The sequence below is a fragment of the Sitophilus oryzae genome, unplaced genomic scaffold (genome assembly GCF_002938485.1).
Source record: "Sitophilus oryzae breed Bouriz unplaced genomic scaffold, Soryzae_2.0 scaffold_910_pilon_pilon, whole genome shotgun sequence".
Classification (NCBI taxonomy): domain Eukaryota; kingdom Metazoa; phylum Arthropoda; class Insecta; order Coleoptera; family Curculionidae; genus Sitophilus; species Sitophilus oryzae.
The window spans coordinates 282,463-301,572 of record NW_022147540.1 but is presented as its reverse complement, the minus strand read 5'-3'; the positions used below and the strand labels follow the sequence as shown (position 1 = coordinate 301,572).

The 19,110-nt window shown below is 31.7% G+C and overlaps 1 protein-coding gene across 2 annotated transcripts in view; it reads left to right on the top strand.

Moving 5' to 3' along the window:
• Positions 1–14,331, top strand: part of LOC115890738 (transcription factor Sp9-like) — a 109,316-nt gene extending 94,985 nt beyond the window's left edge. For both annotated transcript variants that reach the window (XM_030911058.1, XM_030911057.1), the window contains exon 2: positions 12,464–14,331. In XM_030911058.1, coding sequence (XP_030766918.1) covers positions 12,464–13,795 — 1,332 coding nt within the window. In that variant the 3' untranslated portion in view covers positions 13,796–14,331. The remainder of the gene's footprint in view (positions 1–12,463) is intronic.
• The last annotated feature ends 4,779 nt before the right edge of the window (positions 14,332–19,110 follow it).

Genomic DNA, 19,110 nt, shown 5'->3' with positions numbered 1-19,110 from the left:
TTGTGGCCCTTGCAATTTCTTATAAATTTGGAAAAAATGGGGTCAGAACTTCGCCGTCTCATTTTTATGTTCCTTCCTTAAATTAGAAATCTGTAGCATATGCCAGAACTTCGGAGGTGTAAAAATTGGTTTTTAATCTTTGCCATTAATTAAAAGCAATAATGCAATATTTGCAGCATTATGTAAATAAAAAAACATGTTTTTTTTCTGTAAGATATTATAAATTGATTCCTTGGCAATATATACCTTTGGTCTCTTTATTTTTTTGGGACTTGGGCATTTCTGAAAAAAAAATTCTTCTTGAAGGGCCAGGGTCATCAAAAGATTGATTCTCCTCCATTTGAAGTAAATTTTTATTCAGCCAGAGACAATTGTTGGAAATAAAACTGCTCCAAGTATAATTACATTTCCTCCACTTTTTTGACCATTAAAGAAAATTTTTAATTTGCTTTTTTTTCGATAATATGTTAGGAATATTATTATCACACAAAAATGAAATATTTCATCAATAATATCCGCTTCTGACCTATTATTAAAACCCATTTTCAAAAACCTCTCACATATTGATCTGCGGCTTATTGTTCCTAAAAATAAAAGGAATAGAGTACGGGAGGAACATATGAGTCTCTATAGTTACACTTTTACCACTCCAGAGTTACTCAAGAAATATTAGTATAATAATTTAAGAAATTATCCATGGAACAAAAATTAGACTACTGGTCAATTTAAAATTCTAATTTATATATTATCTACCTCGGGGTCTCTTGGGGTAAGATACTTGTGGTAAATTAAACTTAGTATAATACCTTTTAAAAATTATAAAATACAGAAGCGGAGATCTGCGGAGTTCTAAAGATACGCAATTTCAAGTTTAATTTTTTTCAAAAAAACACTCTATTATGTTTGTGGTAACTACTCGCTTCATAAAAAAATAATTAAGTTAATAAAATTATCTTAAAAAGTACTTACATTGGTCTTCAAAATCCATTATAATTTAATTTATTTCCAAGTCTCTGAACTAAGAACCAACATATATTAGCAACACTAAACCATTATCAGCAAATAACTGATATATTTAAACTACAAAATCTAATGAAAACAAAATTCCTGTACGCTTTTTTATTACGATTAAAAAGTGGATCGTGATAAATTTGAATAAAGGGACCCATCATCTGTTGAAAATAATATCGTTCTTGAAATTTTCGAATTTTTTTTCTTGAACCCTATGCGTCGATTTTTTTGAATCTGAACCAATGTGCGCCGCCGCTAACAGCATTTCAATAGCTCTACTTGATGTTGTTGGATCTAGTGTTACGGCTCCGAGGACATTGATATATTGATTTTATTCATCTTCTTTCTGATAATTTTTCGGACGCGGTTTTTGAAAAGATCTTCTAACCTTTTAAAAATGGCTGGGTTTGGTTGTTCGCGCTCTGGATACCGCTTAAAATATAAATCAGCTGCCATTTGTTTATGTTTGTTAGACTCAATATAATTTTTTTATTATATCATTTAATTAAAATAATTTTTTTATTATTTAAAATACACACACTTCAATCTGTTGAAATGAAATGTCCCGCATCCATCAAAGCTATGTTCCGATCACCATGACAACCGTTTACTTTGTTACTCGGCGCGGCCTACTATCTACTAAGTGGATATTTTAAGAATAATTTGAAATGTTGAGGTTAATAGTGAAAATAAATAAAGAGTGTTATATATTTTCGAGAAGCCAATGCCAGCTGAATAAGAAAATTTAAAAATATACAGGGGGTTCTATTTAAAAAAACATAAGTATAGTTAATATCTCAAAAAATATTCTTTTCGAAAAAAGTCTGACTACGCCACTGCATTCTACACAGAAAAGTGCCTTTAGAATGTATAATTCATTCTTCCGTGGTTGCAGAAATAAACAAACTATCTTCAAAAAGTACAAAATTTGAGAATCGCCCTTTGGAACCGATCAAGATAGCCACGATCTGTTTGCGCCATTGTATTTATTTCAAAAAATGAACCCGAGACCGCGGTATCAAAATTTGAATATTTCTCACGGTTTCCGAGATACCCTATAGAAACAACCAAAATGGTCCACCCTGTACAATAAAGCGTTATTTATTATTATTATTATAACCTGAAGCACAAGACAGGGAACTATGGAGACAAATAACACAAAGCACTTGACCACTACATTCTTCTTGTAGGAATAAAGACAGAGTCCCAAAAAAAAATCGCAAAACTTTTTCAAAAAATTTTCATAATCGTGTTTCTGGGGTCGAAATATACCCCTAAAAATATTTACCCTTATTTTAGACTCAGCCTGTATAAATTAGATATTAAAGAGGTACGATTTAGGAGTTGGTACCGGTATTACCGGATGAAACTATAAAAAGAGAGAACCAAAATTACAAAAAATAGAAGCACTAAAAGCACGCGTCTGACTAATAAAATAACGAGATCGCAAAACATCTGCTCGACTCATATACGATGAAATAATTTACTACTGCCGACTGTTTCCCGAGAAATAAACAAATTACGTTTGCAAGTCACGCCAATTACCACAGAATATATCTATATTATCTATCGAGACGATAATCTACCCTGTTATTATCAATTACCAGTACAGCGAAATGGTTATTGTGGAATTGGCAATAAGGCATCGAAAGAATTCGATTTTATTTCTTTATTCTTTGGAAATAGCAGAATTATAAGACATAATTGCGTACGAATAACAACAAAGCAGCAATAGATCAAAGATAATGAAATGCAAATTAAACTTAATATTTTTGCGTGTGTGTGTAGGTATATGTATGATTTTGCCTGTGGGTGGACTTGATAATGAAATGATTTATATACCATCATCAAGTAGGTACGTGTACACAAGTAGCGTTTGCGGATAAACAAATTACAGTTACTGTAAATTAGTTTGTGTGAGTATTAATTTTAATTAAAAGTAACATTTTTATCTGTTAAAATAATTACTTTAATAGTCATATTAATTTTTATTATATTCTTGTATGTTTTAAAGGTTATTATGTTATTAATTTTAGAATAAAATGCAATACGACACTATAAAATTTTCTGTTCCAAGCAAGATCATTTGGAGGAGCTTAATAAAAGTTTAAGTTTAATAAATAGCGATTTAGAATAAAAACCAAAACAAAGTGTTAATTAATAGTTTATTTCTTTCATTTATCCAGTAATTGAACTAATAAAAACTGTTTTTTTCCATAGCAACTGTTAAAATTGCCTTATATCTATCAAAAATAGTAGATAAAATAGTACTTTAACCGCAAAGGTAGATTAAATGATTCTTTAACAGCGAGGATAGGTTAAAAGCTTTATTTCTTCTCGCACGTTTTTTAATTGCTTCAATTTTTGAAAAATTTTCTATTCCTTTTCATAAGTTATTCGGGATTTAAATGGAAGTAGTTTGGATATGGCGTTTGTCGCCTCAGCCTGAATATCTGTTGGTAATTTACTTATTTCATTTTGAGCCATTTCTGGCTTCAATTCAATCAGCAATCGAGACGGAAGAGAATTAAAAAAAAATGGGCGCGTTCAGGGAACACAGCCGCTGACATTCAGCGTAGAATTTCGCTGACCAGCAGCACAAAGCAGCAGAAAGAACAAGAAACAGTAGCTGTCTCATGCGCTCTCTGTTTACTATAAAAATTTGAGAGAAATATAAATAAATCTTTAGAATGAAAATTATTTTGAAAAAAGAATTATTATTACTGGCTGATCATTTAATAATTGAAAATATATTATTCGATAATACAGTATTAAACATTAAATTTCTAAAAAATAACAGTTTATAAAAATAATTTTACCTATAGGTACACCTAAACAGCCTAAACAAAACAACTTAAAATAACAGGAACTGGCAGTTCGACCAAATCACCTTTTACGCATTTTTTTTTTCGATGGTATGGGACAAATAAAATTACTGAAGGTATAAATACCCTACAATAAAAAAAAACGACGTCAGGGATAATGTGGAGGTGAAGATTGCTGTTATCTACTTTATAAGTAAACTTATATAGGGAATATTATATCGATCGTTATTTCTAAGCCAACTAAGCGCAATTTTTTTCGGTCAGACGGTATTATAATTACAATCAACCGTTATTTATGCTGATTTAGATTTTTTCAGAAAGTTGTAGCATTTTATTTAAAATTTACACAAATTAAATAAATGTACAGAATTATTTTATTTAAACAATTCAAGTTTAAGTCCTCGCACCGAGATGGCATTATAAGTATTGTTATTATCTTTTATTTTTTCTACAAGTTTATTTCTGGCTAGTTATTTCAGTCCGGTCGAAGTTGTTGGTCACTTTATTTCTGACGGTATAGGTATATACCTCGTGCCTACCTTTATCGCTATATTCGTGGTTGAAGCTGAACCCGATAGAATTATCGGCGTTTTTTTGGCATTTTTGAAATTTGTGTGGGAAAACCCTCTGAGCGGAGGTAAGACCTTTATTTTTTACATAACGTTTCCTAATACCGTTTTTCTATTTGTACAGGGTTTTATTTTATGGTACGCATTTCTGGTGCCATTTTGTTTATTGTATCTGACATTTGGGCCACGTTTGTCCCTACAATATACACGTTGAATAACGGAGGAATCTCCTGAATATACAGCATTTTCCGATCCTGTCTGGGTGGAGACGTTTTAATCACGATCCAGTTCCAGCAGTTCACCACAACCAGCTTGTGACCAGAACGGATATAAAAGGCCAGATCATTTCTTATTATATAATTTAAGTTCACTTTAATGCTTTAAGCCCTTCAGGCATATTAGATATTTTATTACTTTAGAGTCACTTTGAAATATTTTATTCATGTTATGCATATTTCTGATATATACATAGTACGGTTTTTTAAATATAAAGAGTCCCTATATTTTGGTACCAAGATCGCCAGACTTTTTGCGGAATAATTAATAAAATATTAATATTCAGAAGCGTGCAGATTTAACTACCATCTTGAGTGATCTATTTTAATACATACTAGTTACCAACCAACATTTTCAAACATCAAATTATTCATAGTCTTATTTTATTCTAATTAACATTTAATTATTAATTATACTTAGTTGTTAGTTTATCTCAGCGTTTCATTTGTGTAATTCCTAAAATAAGTAATACCTATATTCTGAGTTGATTTCTCAGTTCTCAACTTAGAAGTTTTTGAAAGTAAATGGAAAACTGAGTGGCGCCCAGTATATTATAAAGACGTAATTATCACAATTTAATTTTCACTAGCTTACGACCCATTGCTCACCGGCGAACAGCTCCGTCGCATAGTATTAGTTGTTTTAATATTTTTTCTAAAAGAAAATTCTTATAAAAAAAACATTCCATCATTTTTTTATAACTTCTAATGCTACAAAGTAGTATTTTTTCATAATTTCATTGTATTGAGAAAATTCCACATGAGATGGAAATCAAGTTGAATTTTCTTTATTTCTTCAACTTCTTCGATCTCCATTTAGAAGTCTTTTTGGAATAGTTTTAGATTAACCTACTGCTTTGTAATTTTTTTGGCAACAAATATCTCCTATTTAATATAATATATAATAAACCATAAAAAGTAAACAATAAACTGAGAAAATTAAAGTTATTTTTAGTTATTTTACATTAGTTAACCACATATAAGGAAATAGATTAAGGCTGGCTTGTCTCGGCCTAAACATTAACCGCTGAGAATTTTGCACAGCGGCTAAAGGATGATTCACGGTACACCGGACCGTACCCGAGCCGGGCACGTTCCGTGAAGTAGACACCGAGCCACGTCCGGGCCTTCAATATATGCAACACCGGGTGGACAACGGGGATCATGTCCGTGCCGATTATATTCTAGAAAACAGTGTTGCCGCAGTGGTACATTTGTACCAAATTTGATACTTTTAATTCTATTTGGTACAGTGGTACTACATTTTCAAATCCAGGATGATTTGGTACAATAATTATTTCCCACGCGCACCGAAAATGAATAGATATTTAATATTTATTGTCGTTGATATTGCATTAAACGCGCTTGAAAATTTGCTGTTTCTAACATGCTTCTATATTTGCGTTTTTTTTAATAAAATTTAAGTTTTCCAAGTATTGTGCGCAGTATTAGAATTACTTAGATTTTTTCAACCTATACATACTTCTAATTGGGTTTTCTGAATTTCTATTTCATGTTTTTCGTCTCGATTTGTGTCTTTCTCCAGGAAGTTTTTTTATGTAGAAATTTATGAAGAAATTCACAACGACCAAACCGGTTAAAGTCATTTGCAGATGTATTTTGTTGTGCTTTAAAAAATTGTACCAAAGTGGTACATTTTTAGTTTATAATGTGGTACGCGCTAAAAGTTGGGTGCGGCAACACTGCTAGAAAACAGTCGCTATAGGCCCGTAGACGAACGAAGTATTTAGCCGCGGCGGCTCATTTATGTTTGCCGCAACGGGGCCGGACCGTAGCGGATCCGAGGAAAAATGTACACCGACATTTCTTGGACGGAGCACGGACGCGTTCCGGCGAAGCTCGGGCCGTGCTCGGCCTAGCATGAATGTATAAGTATGAATAACATATGACAATGTTTGGCCGTGCCTTCACCGTCGCACGGCTCCGGCCAGTCACGGTGTACCATGAATCATCCTTAACTGTTGCTGTTCGACAGAATACACCGTTTAGGGAAATCGCTTACTCAGCCACTCAGCCGCTGATCGTCCCTGAACGCGCCCATTGACTCAAAACTGACAACTAAAGAGACAGCTTTATTTATTTGTCAAATTACATAGAAACCAACGCCAACCCAGCACAATAGTTTTTCTACTAGGAATAAATTCCTTGAAATAATAATTTCTGAATATTTTTTAAAACGTAACTCGCTATGGAAAAAATATTGTTTTATACACGACGATAAAATTGCATTATCGTCACCCGAAATCTTTTCTTATATGTACACCGTATAAAAAATAACTATTATTCGTTACAATGACACCATGTAAAATAGACATAAGTTTTCAACTCATTTTATACTCGTATCTATATAGTTTTTCTAACAGTTCTCTGCTGGCCCCTTGTTATCTGCCAGCTCCCATTAAATCATCTCGTATGTCGACGCTACACCGTATCCCAATAAAATTCCTCGCGCTAACAATCGTTAAATCAGCAACCGGACCCTGTCCCTAACTGATTTAAAGCCGCTAATTATCGTATCGAATAGATTGGTCACTACCGGACACTATCTGTAATATTACACTCTCACTTTGCGCTCACTCGCTATATACGCTGTACAAAGTCGATAACAGTAGTAGATTTCTTTGTGCCGATAAAATTCAACGCCTGCATTTAGCCTCAAGCTTTCGTTCTAACATTTTTATCCTCGATACGTAAAGAGATCCGATTTGATTGAATGGTGGCCAGTTTTATTGTTGAATTGTCTTTGCAGCACAACAGAAGAGTTGATGCTAAAGTATATGAAAATTCATTTTAATACAGAGACATTGTAATTGACTACAAATCACTGTTATTTATACAAGACGAAAAAAACTAAAAATCGTTAAGGACAACCGTTCCCAAGATATTTAAAATGGAAATAGTCAATACATGTCATTATTGACTAAAAATAAACATGCTGAGTAGATAGTTATTTAAATGAAATGATAAATTTGGGAAGTTTTTATTTTTTTAAATTAATCATAAATTTTTCTTCGAAAAAATGATGATAAAACAGTTTCTATTGAACTTTTGGCACAAAAACATTTCAAATTTATGATTTCAGTCTAATAACTATTTAGTCAACATGATTAATTTATGTCAATGATGACAGGTATTGATAATTTTTTTGGAGAGATCAATAACTTTGATGATCCCTGTACTATACATTTCTTAAGTGGGACATCGTTTTTGTCTAAAATATATTCCCAATGGAAAATTTTCAATGTACCACTCTGTATAATTACGTATACAGAATGTCCCCGGACCTTACACGAGGAAAAACTTCTTAATTATTGACATTTTGAGAAAAATGCATTCTTGATAAAAAGTTTGCTTATTCGGGAATGGTTATTCCCGTTTATACTTCTCCAAATTTCCATACCGTCTTAAAAATCAAAACGCGTTTCTATGATAATATAATTCCGTTTTCGTTCTCTGATAGATTGTTATGGATTAGAATTTTCATTAAGGTCATAAAGAAGCACAAAATTTATTTAGTTCAATGTTACGAAATGGGTGATAACAGTTATCGGAAAATGTGATACCTTTAACAACAGCAAAAAATTTAATCATATTTTTATGTTTTTTTTATTTTCCCTCAAACGGTATTTTTATAAAAAATGAAAATTTTTTATAAAAAATTAAATTTTCTCAAAATGTCAATAATAAACAAGCTTTTCCTCTTGTAAAGACAATCCGGGGACATACTGTATATAAGCCAATAAACCGAAAATTGGTCTTGCATCAAAATTCGTCACGTATTTGACAAACACGTCGTCGCATCCCCACAGGAGCGATTATTTAATTATCGGCCATGTTTTTCCGTTTAATTGTCGAATTGGCTCGGTAATTTGTTAATTATCCTGGAACGAATAGAGGGGGCGCCCTCTGTGTGCATGGCGGCGGAGGAGGCTTTAATCAGGAGCCCTCTAATGAAAAGTTGGCGCCTGTGGGTCGCCGCGCCGACGTCCTCAGACACGCACAGCCAAGCACAAAAACAATCCGAGCAACGTTGCCGGCTTTACAGAGTAGAGCAGGATTTACACTTTATCACTTTTGATGTTCAAAGTACAAAAGAATCCTCGTACTCTGGGTGCCTGTCTACCAAGGGATAGAAAGTAATGATAAAGCTAACGCCCTAGCTAGAAAAGGAGCGAACACTCCACTAACTGAACCAGAACCGTCGTTCTGCTTTCTAAGTGAAAACCAAGTTAAAGCGGAACTCAAGAACCTGGAAGGACCTCCAACCAGGGTTGCCACCCGTCCCGGTTTTTGTCGGGACAGTCCCGATTTTGATCCAAAAGTCCCGCGTCCCCACGCAAAGCCCCAATGTCCCGATTTTTATTTGTTTAATAGCCACACTTTTACCAATAAAATTGTAAAATTTATTATTAAAAATACATGCTTATTAATTTCTTGAATTTAAAAACAGTCCTTTTCCACGATTTAATTAAAATCTTCAAAATTTTAGAATTAAAAGAAGTAGATATTGATACTCTGTACTCTGTTTGATGAATCTATTCTAGATATCTATCGAATCTACATATGATGAAATGATATAATGATAATGTTTATCTGTGTCGTCTCTACTGAAGTAACGACTTGCTCTAGAAAGTTGCTTTTTTACCAAAAGATAGCTAATTGGCTCTTCTAAAAACTGTCGTCGCCCTAAGCTCTTCTAAAAATCTTGCGTAAAGGAAATCTGCCAAAAAGGGTAAAAAAATTATAGATAAAAAATAGTCTTTTAAACCTATGTAGAGTATATTACAGGGTGGCCCATCGAAAACGTTCCGCAAGGCATAACGGCCAGAGTAATTTTAAATTAAAAATTAATAAACAATAAAACAATCAATTAAATACAAAACAACTAGAACAAAACCTAGACAAAATCAAAAGTCTCGTAAAAAAAATGTAAAGCTCCAGCGCAAAAATTCACTGGAAGTTACATATTATGGCATAACTTTATTCAAGAAATGTATACTGGATCAAAGCTAAAAATCTAGTCAAAATTTATGTTTTTTGGGATACCGAAAAGCTTAAAAATGTGAAATTTGCTGGAAACAGTAAAACACTATCTATACTTTTCATAATTTTTAAATATTTTTTAAAGATTTAAAGTTTCTCAGTAAGATTTTTGCAATATATGTGTCCCAATATCTTAAACACACTGTATAATATAAAGCTAACAAGATGGCAACAGTGAAAAGACGAGGCTCCGTCAGAAGAACACGCTATTACAAAATCACGTTTGCTTTGGGCCACTCAATTTCTTACATTTCTTTAGTCACTACGTTTTTTTTAAATTCCTCTTTGGTTGGTTGTAATATCATCGAAAAGCAATTATTTTTATCAAATTTGATTTAAAAAAAAATATATGGTAAAATTATTTATGAAAATTTTAATTTTCGATAAAAAACTACGTTCATTTATGTAATAAAATATATGAATCTACTAAAGAGGTGGAGAAAAATACATGTAGTTTTGATTCACTCTGTATATATCATGCAATATGGCACATTTTAGTATAATCAGTTTTAAAAAGAATACTGAAAAAATATTTTATTTTTGGAAGAACTAAAAATGTCCAGAGAATTTAATCTAATAATGGCCATATTTCAAATACCACTCTGTATAAATTATGATATTATTGTATGTTTAGAAGAAAGGTTTTGTGGTAAACCCACTGCGAGAAAAAATACAGCATTCAATTTAAAAAAAATATAACATTAGTCTAAAAATATATTTGAATCACCCTGTATAGTTACAAAAATATTTTCAAAATGTGCACTATACCTATGCCAGCAAATTTCGTATAAAAATCGGAGTGGAAATCTTAAATAGAAAATCTAACATGAAAAAAATATCTTATTCGAAATACTGGATCACCCTGTATAACATTTGCTCTAATATTAAAGATATTTTAACAGTTTTATGGAATATTTTACAAAACTTTATTCAAAAATTTTTAAATATAAAGAACCTGTTAAATATAATAAATTTATAGAAAATATTATCACCTATAAGATTAGGTACACCCTGTAACAACATCCCCAAGTATAATTAAATAAAATCTGATTAATATCTCAAAAATCCAGAAAACAACTATAAAATAAATCTAATAAATTATTGTAATCCGAAAATAACTTTAATAACAGCTATCTGTATCATTTTTTAATATAAAATATTCAAAATATTATATATTCTTTAAATCAATCAAAAAATATGAATCCTGCAATATAAATAACAATTTCAGCTTCATTGTTTATAAAAGTGGCATAGAAAACTGTAATAACCGGTTTTATCTAGTTACACAGCGAAAAATCAGAGTTGATTTATTTGAGCCTGCCAATTTTTCAGTTTTATTGTATGCCAAAAAGATCTTATAACAAAGAATCGGGACAAACTTACATGTTGAACAGGCAAAGGAACTATCCAGGAACACATTTCACTAACTCTATCACTACTATAATCACTTTTTTTCAAGAATAATTAACAAAAAACACGAAATATTTCGCGCAATTTCCTACTCCTACGACTCGAGAGAAGCGCGCTGACGTTTTCCAAAAAATTGAGGCGGCTTTGAATTGACAAATTGACAGTTCGACATTAAGCCGAGTATAGACTGTTTTCCACTGATAAAGCTTGATTTACATTAGGTAAAAATAAAAGTTATTAATAAATTTATGAAAAAAAATCTAGTTTTTTGTGTTTTTTGAAAGTAAATTGATTATTTATATGAAAAAATGTACGAAAAAACTAAAAAATACTATAAATTCAGCAAATTATTAACCAAGAGAAGGAAATAGGATATTTTTTCTGTTAGAAATTAACAAAAATTATTAAAAATGTATGGAATTTTGATATTATACTGATTTTTTTATAAAAATATTTATATTAAGTACATTGATAAGTGAAATTATTGAAATATTTCAAAAGTTATGCTTTAAAAATATTTAAAATTAATTTTTAATAATTTAATTTTTTTTAAAACGATTAAATATGAGTTGGTCGCTGTATACAGGTTGTAAACGAATAGATGAGAAAAAAATTAAGAAGTTACTGCTTTTTTAAAAATAAGTGGGGTTATTCCAGTTATTTTATTTGGTATTTTTTCTAAAACCACAAAAATATCGACTTATTTTTTAACTCAGCTTACATAATCTAAAGCAGATTTGTGTATGAATGTCAGTAATCAGCTGATTTATTTTGGAATATTAGTTATTTCATGTACAGGGTGTTCAAACAACTATATATTTTTTTATTTCGTTGCTTTAAAATAAAAAAATCTACGGTAAACCAATAAAGAATGTATTTTAACTCTATATAGTTTTTTATACACAGTATAGTTAACAGGAATTAAATAAAAATCAGTTTTAGGTAATTTCATTAGATGGGCACACCCATTTTTAAAAGACAAATAAAAAAAAATATTCTATTTTAAAAATATTTATTTGTTTTTTTATTATTGTTAAACAAATGCCCAAAATAAATTAAAAAGTCCCAAATTGCAAAAGTCCAATGTCCAATGAGTCAAGGAAGATTTCGACAGACTACATCCAAAAAATTACAGAAAATACAATTTACCTATGAACTAAAATGACAGACACAACACAGTCACTGTCAGGGAGTCTCTTTAGTCAAACTATGAAAATGTTTTACATGAAAAATCGAATAAAGATCTGTGCAATGTATCAATTTATTCAAAACTACAACAAAACTAATATTTTTTTCCTTTTTGTTTCAGGAGCACCCCAGCTTGAGGGGCACCCCCCTCGCAATGCTGGCCGCCCAGTGCAACAAGCTCAGCAACAAATCCCCACCACCCCTCGCCGATGCCGCAGTGGGCAAGGGATTTCACCCTTGGAAGAAATCACCTCAAGGAGCTCCATCACCCGGCAGTCCATGCGTCTCTTCAGCTGCCAGCTCCCTGAGCGGACAGAGGTCTTCTTCAGGCTCCAATCCTACTTACTCTAGATCTGTGATGACTTCATGTTCATCGGTACCCACGACAGCATCGTATGGCAGTGATCTGTACTTTCCTGGAGCAACTACGCAGCCTTCTGTAGCAGATAACGTGCATCATCATCAAAGTTCGTTACTTGGGAAGGTTGAAAGTGCTGCTACAGCACACCATGCTGCTTTGGGATCGGTATACTCCAGGCATCCTTACGAGAGTTGGCCTTTTAACACTATGTCTAGTGCGACTCATGGTGGGATTAAAACTGACTCAGTTGCAGCTGCTAATACTTGGTGGGACGTACACTCAACGACGGGGAGTTGGTTAGAGATGAGCGGAGCAGCTGGGATGCATGCCCAGATGGCTGCAGCAAACTATACTTCAGATTATTCAAGTTTAACACACTCTTTAGCCGCTTCAAACCATTTACTATCATCAGGCCAACACTTATTACAGGACACCTACAAATCCATGCTCCCAGGAGCTCAATCAGTCGGAGCGTCGTTTGGACTTCACGCAGCTAGTTCTACACCTTCACCTACAGGTGGTGCTGGAGGTTTACCTCCTCAAGTACCGTCACCCAGATCACAAAGAAGGTATACGGGCAGAGCTACCTGTGATTGCCCAAACTGTCAGGAAGCTGAAAGATTAGGACCTGCAGGAGTGCACTTGAGGAAGAAAAATATACATAGTTGTCATATTCCAGGTTGTGGTAAAGTTTATGGCAAAACCTCACATCTTAAAGCACATCTCAGGTGGCACACAGGCGAACGACCTTTTGTATGTAACTGGCTGTTTTGTGGTAAAAGATTCACACGTTCAGATGAACTCCAGAGGCATCTGAGAACTCATACCGGTGAAAAAAGGTTTGCCTGTCCCGTCTGTAACAAGAGATTCATGCGGTCTGACCACCTAGCCAAACACGTGAAGACTCACAACGGAAATGGAAAGAAAGGTAGTTCAGACTCTTGTAGTGATTCAGAAGAGAACAGTCAGAGTGATATGACTAACAACGTGAACTCGCCGGCTTCGATGAACCAGACGCCACCCCCTTCGCAGTCTTTAGGTGGTTTGGATATGGTAGCGGGGCTGGACGTGAAGCCGCCAGGGTTGGTTTGAGCCAGGTGGGGCCCTGCGATACTGTACTCAGGTTATCCGCGCTGAGAAGGCCCCCTAGTGATATCTACAAGAACTTGTATCATACTGTATATAGATAAATTAAGTAATGTTCCGACCATGAGTCTGGAGGAAAGACTTATTACAAGCAGGTGGAATGAGAGGCCCAATGATGTAACATACTGTATATAAACGGATGAAAAAAGAAACAAACTAGAGAATATTAAGTATTTATCTAGTTCTGTGTGGACTGTATTTGTGATATTGCCGTGTTTATAGCAGATGACTGATTTGCGGACTGAACAATCACTTACTGAACTTATTGATGTAAATATTATAAATATTTGAATGTTTAGATGTCTCAGACACAAAAGGTGAAGGAGAAGCGCGTGTGAAACCTCTTCTCTGTGGTCATTTTTCTGTAAGAAAGCTAACTCAATGTTAAACAAGTTGTTTTGTAGGTTTATATTATCAGTGTAAAGTTTTATTATAAAATATTTTTATTTTTTTTATAAGTTTAATATATCTTATTCTAATGAGCCAATTTTCATTATTTTTTAAAAATTTGTAGATAAATTATTTGACTTTTTAGTATCTCTGTCTAAATTAAAAATAAAAGTTCTCATCTTTGAATAATTATAACTAAATGATACGTTTTTAGTGAAAATTTTAAACACCCCGTGGAATATGTTAAATTTGCATTGTAAATTGTAAAGATATAAAAGAATTTAAACCAATAAAAATTCATTTGCATTCATTTTTGCATTTTTGTCCACTAGAAAATATGACTAAAACTGACACACAAAACAGCGAGCAAAAAAGTGTCATAAATTCACAAAAAATATTTGTTTCTACAGCAACTGTTAAAATTGCCTAATGTCTATCAAAAATAGTAGATAAAATAGTACTTTAACCGCATGGGTAGATTAAATGATACTTTAACAGCGAGGATAGGTTAAAAACTTTATTTCTTCTCGCACGTTTTTTAATTGCTTCCATTTTTGAAAATTTTTGTATTCTTTTTCATAAGTTATTGGGGATTTAAATGGAAGTAGTTTGGATATGGCGTTTGTCGCCTCAGCCTGAATATTCGTTGGTAATTTACTTATTTCGTTTTGAGCCATTTCTGGCTCCAATTCAATCAGCAATCGACACGAAAGAGAATTAAAAAATATTGACTCAAAACTGACAACTAAAGAGACAGCTTTATTTATTTGTCAAATTACATAGAAACCAACGCCAACCCAGCACAATAGTTTTTCTACTCGTAATAAATTCCTTGAAATAATAATTTCTGAATATTTTTTAAAACGTAACTCGCTATGGAAAAAATATTGTTTTATACACGACGTTAAAATTGCATTATAGTCTCCCGAAATTCTTTTCTTCGATCTTTTCGGTCTTGTATAAAAAATAACTAAAATGTTAATTAATAATACGTTTACACATTTAATAATATATGTAAAATACATTTATATAAATGTTTTTTTATAGAAGTTTGAAATATAAACCTACAAAACTATCATGACACTCTTTCTAGTAAACTTATCGATGTTCACAGTGTTTTACATATCATCAACCAATCTGTCTCCATTTTTATCCAGCTTTTTGTAAAAATAAACGAATATTGCCAATTGTTGATTTTGTTATGTCTACATGAACGCATATTGTAATTTATATCTATATATTTGTCTCGAATGTATTTTCCTTCAAATCAAAACTATGTTTTCTTCTCTTTTCGCCAAAGATTTTTGTATAAAAAATATTTCGACCTTGTACTATTTGTAAATTCTATATTAACGAGCTTTTGTGAACGCGTTACAACTAAAATATAAAAATATAATTTTGATTCTATAAATCACATTGTTGTTTTATTTTGTTCTTATCCTCATATCCTCCATACCATATCGAAAAAAAAACGGCGTCAAAGAAGGCTGGGTAATGACTACCGATGATAATTTTGGCGAGGTCAAGCCCTAGACATCATTAATTGGCCTGTACAGATTTTGGTCGAAATCATACGGTATCTCCGTTATTAGTGAAGATAGAAGGGTGCGGTTTGCACAGACCCGTCTCACTTTTTTGTCAAACGGAAGATGCCGTAAACAAAATTTTCATAGCCCTCTTCGTTTCCGAGCTACAGGGTCTTTTTGAAAGTTTTTTTAATTTGGGACACCTCCTGTATCTCTGTTATTGTTAAAGCTATCCAGAAGGTGAAAATTGTTTATTGTAGAACTTTTTACGTAGAATACAGTGGCGTAGTCTGTTTTTCTACCAAAAAAATATTTTTGAAAATATGAACTAAAGTTATGTTTTTTTAAGTGGAACACCCTGTATATTTATAAACTATATGATCTGGCTTGCCATAAGCTTCTCAAAAATATATATCACTCTATATTTATTTTCACTATTTACTGCAATATTTAAAAGTTTTCATTAAAAAATCATTTTTATTAGTAGGCCATGATTGATAATAAAAGAAACTAAAGAATTATTAAAAGTATACTGCTATCTGTCTCTTGTTTTATTTTGGGAGCCACTAATAAATTCTTTATATATTAGGGAAACTTAACTCTCTACCGCTATTTGTAAATCTTGGAATACGTGTATACATAAGAATAATCTATCGTATCGGAAATTTTAGATATTCCTTTAGCTAATTTACGTGAAATATACCGTATGATCGAGAAAAAACGGCGTCAAAGGCGGCTGGGGAATGACTATCGATGCTATTTTTGACGAGGTCGAACTCTGCTCAAAGTTAATTAACTTTATTTTGATTTTTTTAGTTAATTAAAATTCTTCTTCTTTTCACTTTAAAGATCTTCAAAAAAATTAAATTTTAATTAAAATGAATACTAAATGTAGAAAATCTAGAAGACAATAGTAAGTTTCCGGATACAGAAATCTATATCCAAAAAATATTTTTTTCTGATAATTTGAACTATACCAGTTTTAATTAATAAAAAATCTATATTAGGTAAATCCAGTAAATCGTAATTAATACTAAATGCGTCTTTAAAAGTAAAGAAGAGAAAAATCAAAAAGGCTCTAACCTAACAATCGCCCGTCCCAGTTCCAGGCATTTCGATAACTCGTTAACAAAAATCAGATTATTCTACTGTTAAAATGTATGGATTATCCTTTTGTAATTGTCTAATACACACTAGACCCTTCAGATTTAGTAAAACTGTAGCTGTAAACCAGTTATGTGTGTTCATTACTATACATGGAAGAAGTATTGTGTTTATCAACAAGGTTAATTGTAGGCCTTTAAATTTTGCTTAATATGGTCATATTTTGTAATATTCAACTCATAATTGTTGATACTTCTGGTGGATGATGTTCAATTTTATACATGTATAAAATATAAACACACTAAATTGAAGTACTAGAAACGGTAAGGTGGGATATTTTTATGAATCTGTATTATTACTTTTTTACTTATAGAATATCTACAGCTGTGTATAACCTCTAAGAAACAAATTAAATGAACAAAACTATTTCCAAGAAATAGTCTATTGTATAGAGGATTTAAGGAAAACCGTAAAATGTTTGTACAATTTGTTTTTGAATTTCTTCTAGGTTTCTGCATTTCACTGACCAAAGGGTCAGTGAAAGTAGAAATATCATCAGCAGTTTTTTCAGTCCATAAGATTCAACATTTAAAAATACAGGGATACTTAATCATTAATTACTCTTAATTATTCTTTTTTGAGATATAGGCACTATAGGCAGCAAAATATTAGCCTTATAATCCCGGAAGCTGTGGCCAATAAATTAAATGATAAATAATTGTAAATTGTTTATACATATATAAATCACTTGTTTTAAAATAAAAAATTGGCATTTTAAATTTTATATTGTATTTATTTATTAAATGATAAAATTAAAATATTTATATACTACATGATCTAACACTGTAAGTCTTAGTTTCTTTGGTTTGGTTTACTGTTTGCCGAGTACTATGGGTATAGTTCATTAAATTAATAGATTCTTTTCTTATGATTGACATATGCATATTAATTGTTTTCTTAAGTTATGTTACAATGAAACTCACTTTATAAACAGTATAATATAGGTATTTATTTTCTTTCGAATGGTATTACAAAATATGTTTTACTGTGAACCCTACTAATTAATATACTATGCCTGGTTCAAGAGTCTAAATCTGTACTTATTACATTATCATTTAATTTAATAACAAACCTAAAATATTTGTCTGCGACTTACTAAAAAAAACAATTATGATTTTCGAAAGTGATTAATACAGCTTTTTGTAAAATTATACATTACTTCTTGATGTATGTATTATATTAATTCATTTATTTACTTAAATTGTTCCAATGTGTATATTATTTCCTACAATCTACCAGTAGTTACGTTAAAAGTTAAGTATGTAAATAAATGACTTAGGAGCCTAAAATTATTGAGATTAAATAACGTAATATATAAGTAAATAAAATTGACAATACACCAATAAAATATTTTAGCAATAACCATTGATTCCTGCATGGAACTTTACTTGAACACAGCATCACCAATTTTGTTTTCATTAAATTCTCTATGCAATAGATTATTTCTTGGACACAGTTTTGTTCATTTAATTAATATGCTTCTTGGAAAACAGAAACTTAGGCATACACAGAAACAGATACTCTATAAGTAAAGAAGTAATAATAAAGGGATTCGTAAAAATAACTATCTCACCTTATTGCTTCTAGTACTTCAATTTGGTTTGTTTATATTTTATATATGTATAAATTGAACATCATCCACCAGAAGTATCAACAATTATGAGTTGAATATTGCAAAATATGACCATATTAGGCAAAATTTAAAAGCCTACAATTAATTTTGTCGATAAACACGATACTTCTTCCATCAACTAACGGATTATTTACTGGTATTAAACACACATTTTTATTTACAGCTATAATCAACGCAATATTAGTAAATCTGAACGGTCTAGTGTGTATGAAACAATAATAAAAGGCTAATCCGTACATTTTAACAATACAATAATCAAAAATGTTGTCGAAATGTCTCGGTCGGAGGCTTGTCGGACGACGAGATTTAGTTAGGTTTGAGTCTTACTCACAAAACACATACACAAGGAGAAGTGCGAGCGCCTTGCTAAATATTGGAAAGTGAAATTGACGTTTAAATTTGACACTGTTGACAAGTCTACTGCTACTAGCGCCCCCAATATCGCTTGTAGGAACTACGGACTAGATTGTCACGCATGGCGGGAAGTTTAAAAAAATAAAAAATTTTAATTCTTCATTTATTTTTAATTATGACATAGATAAAAACAC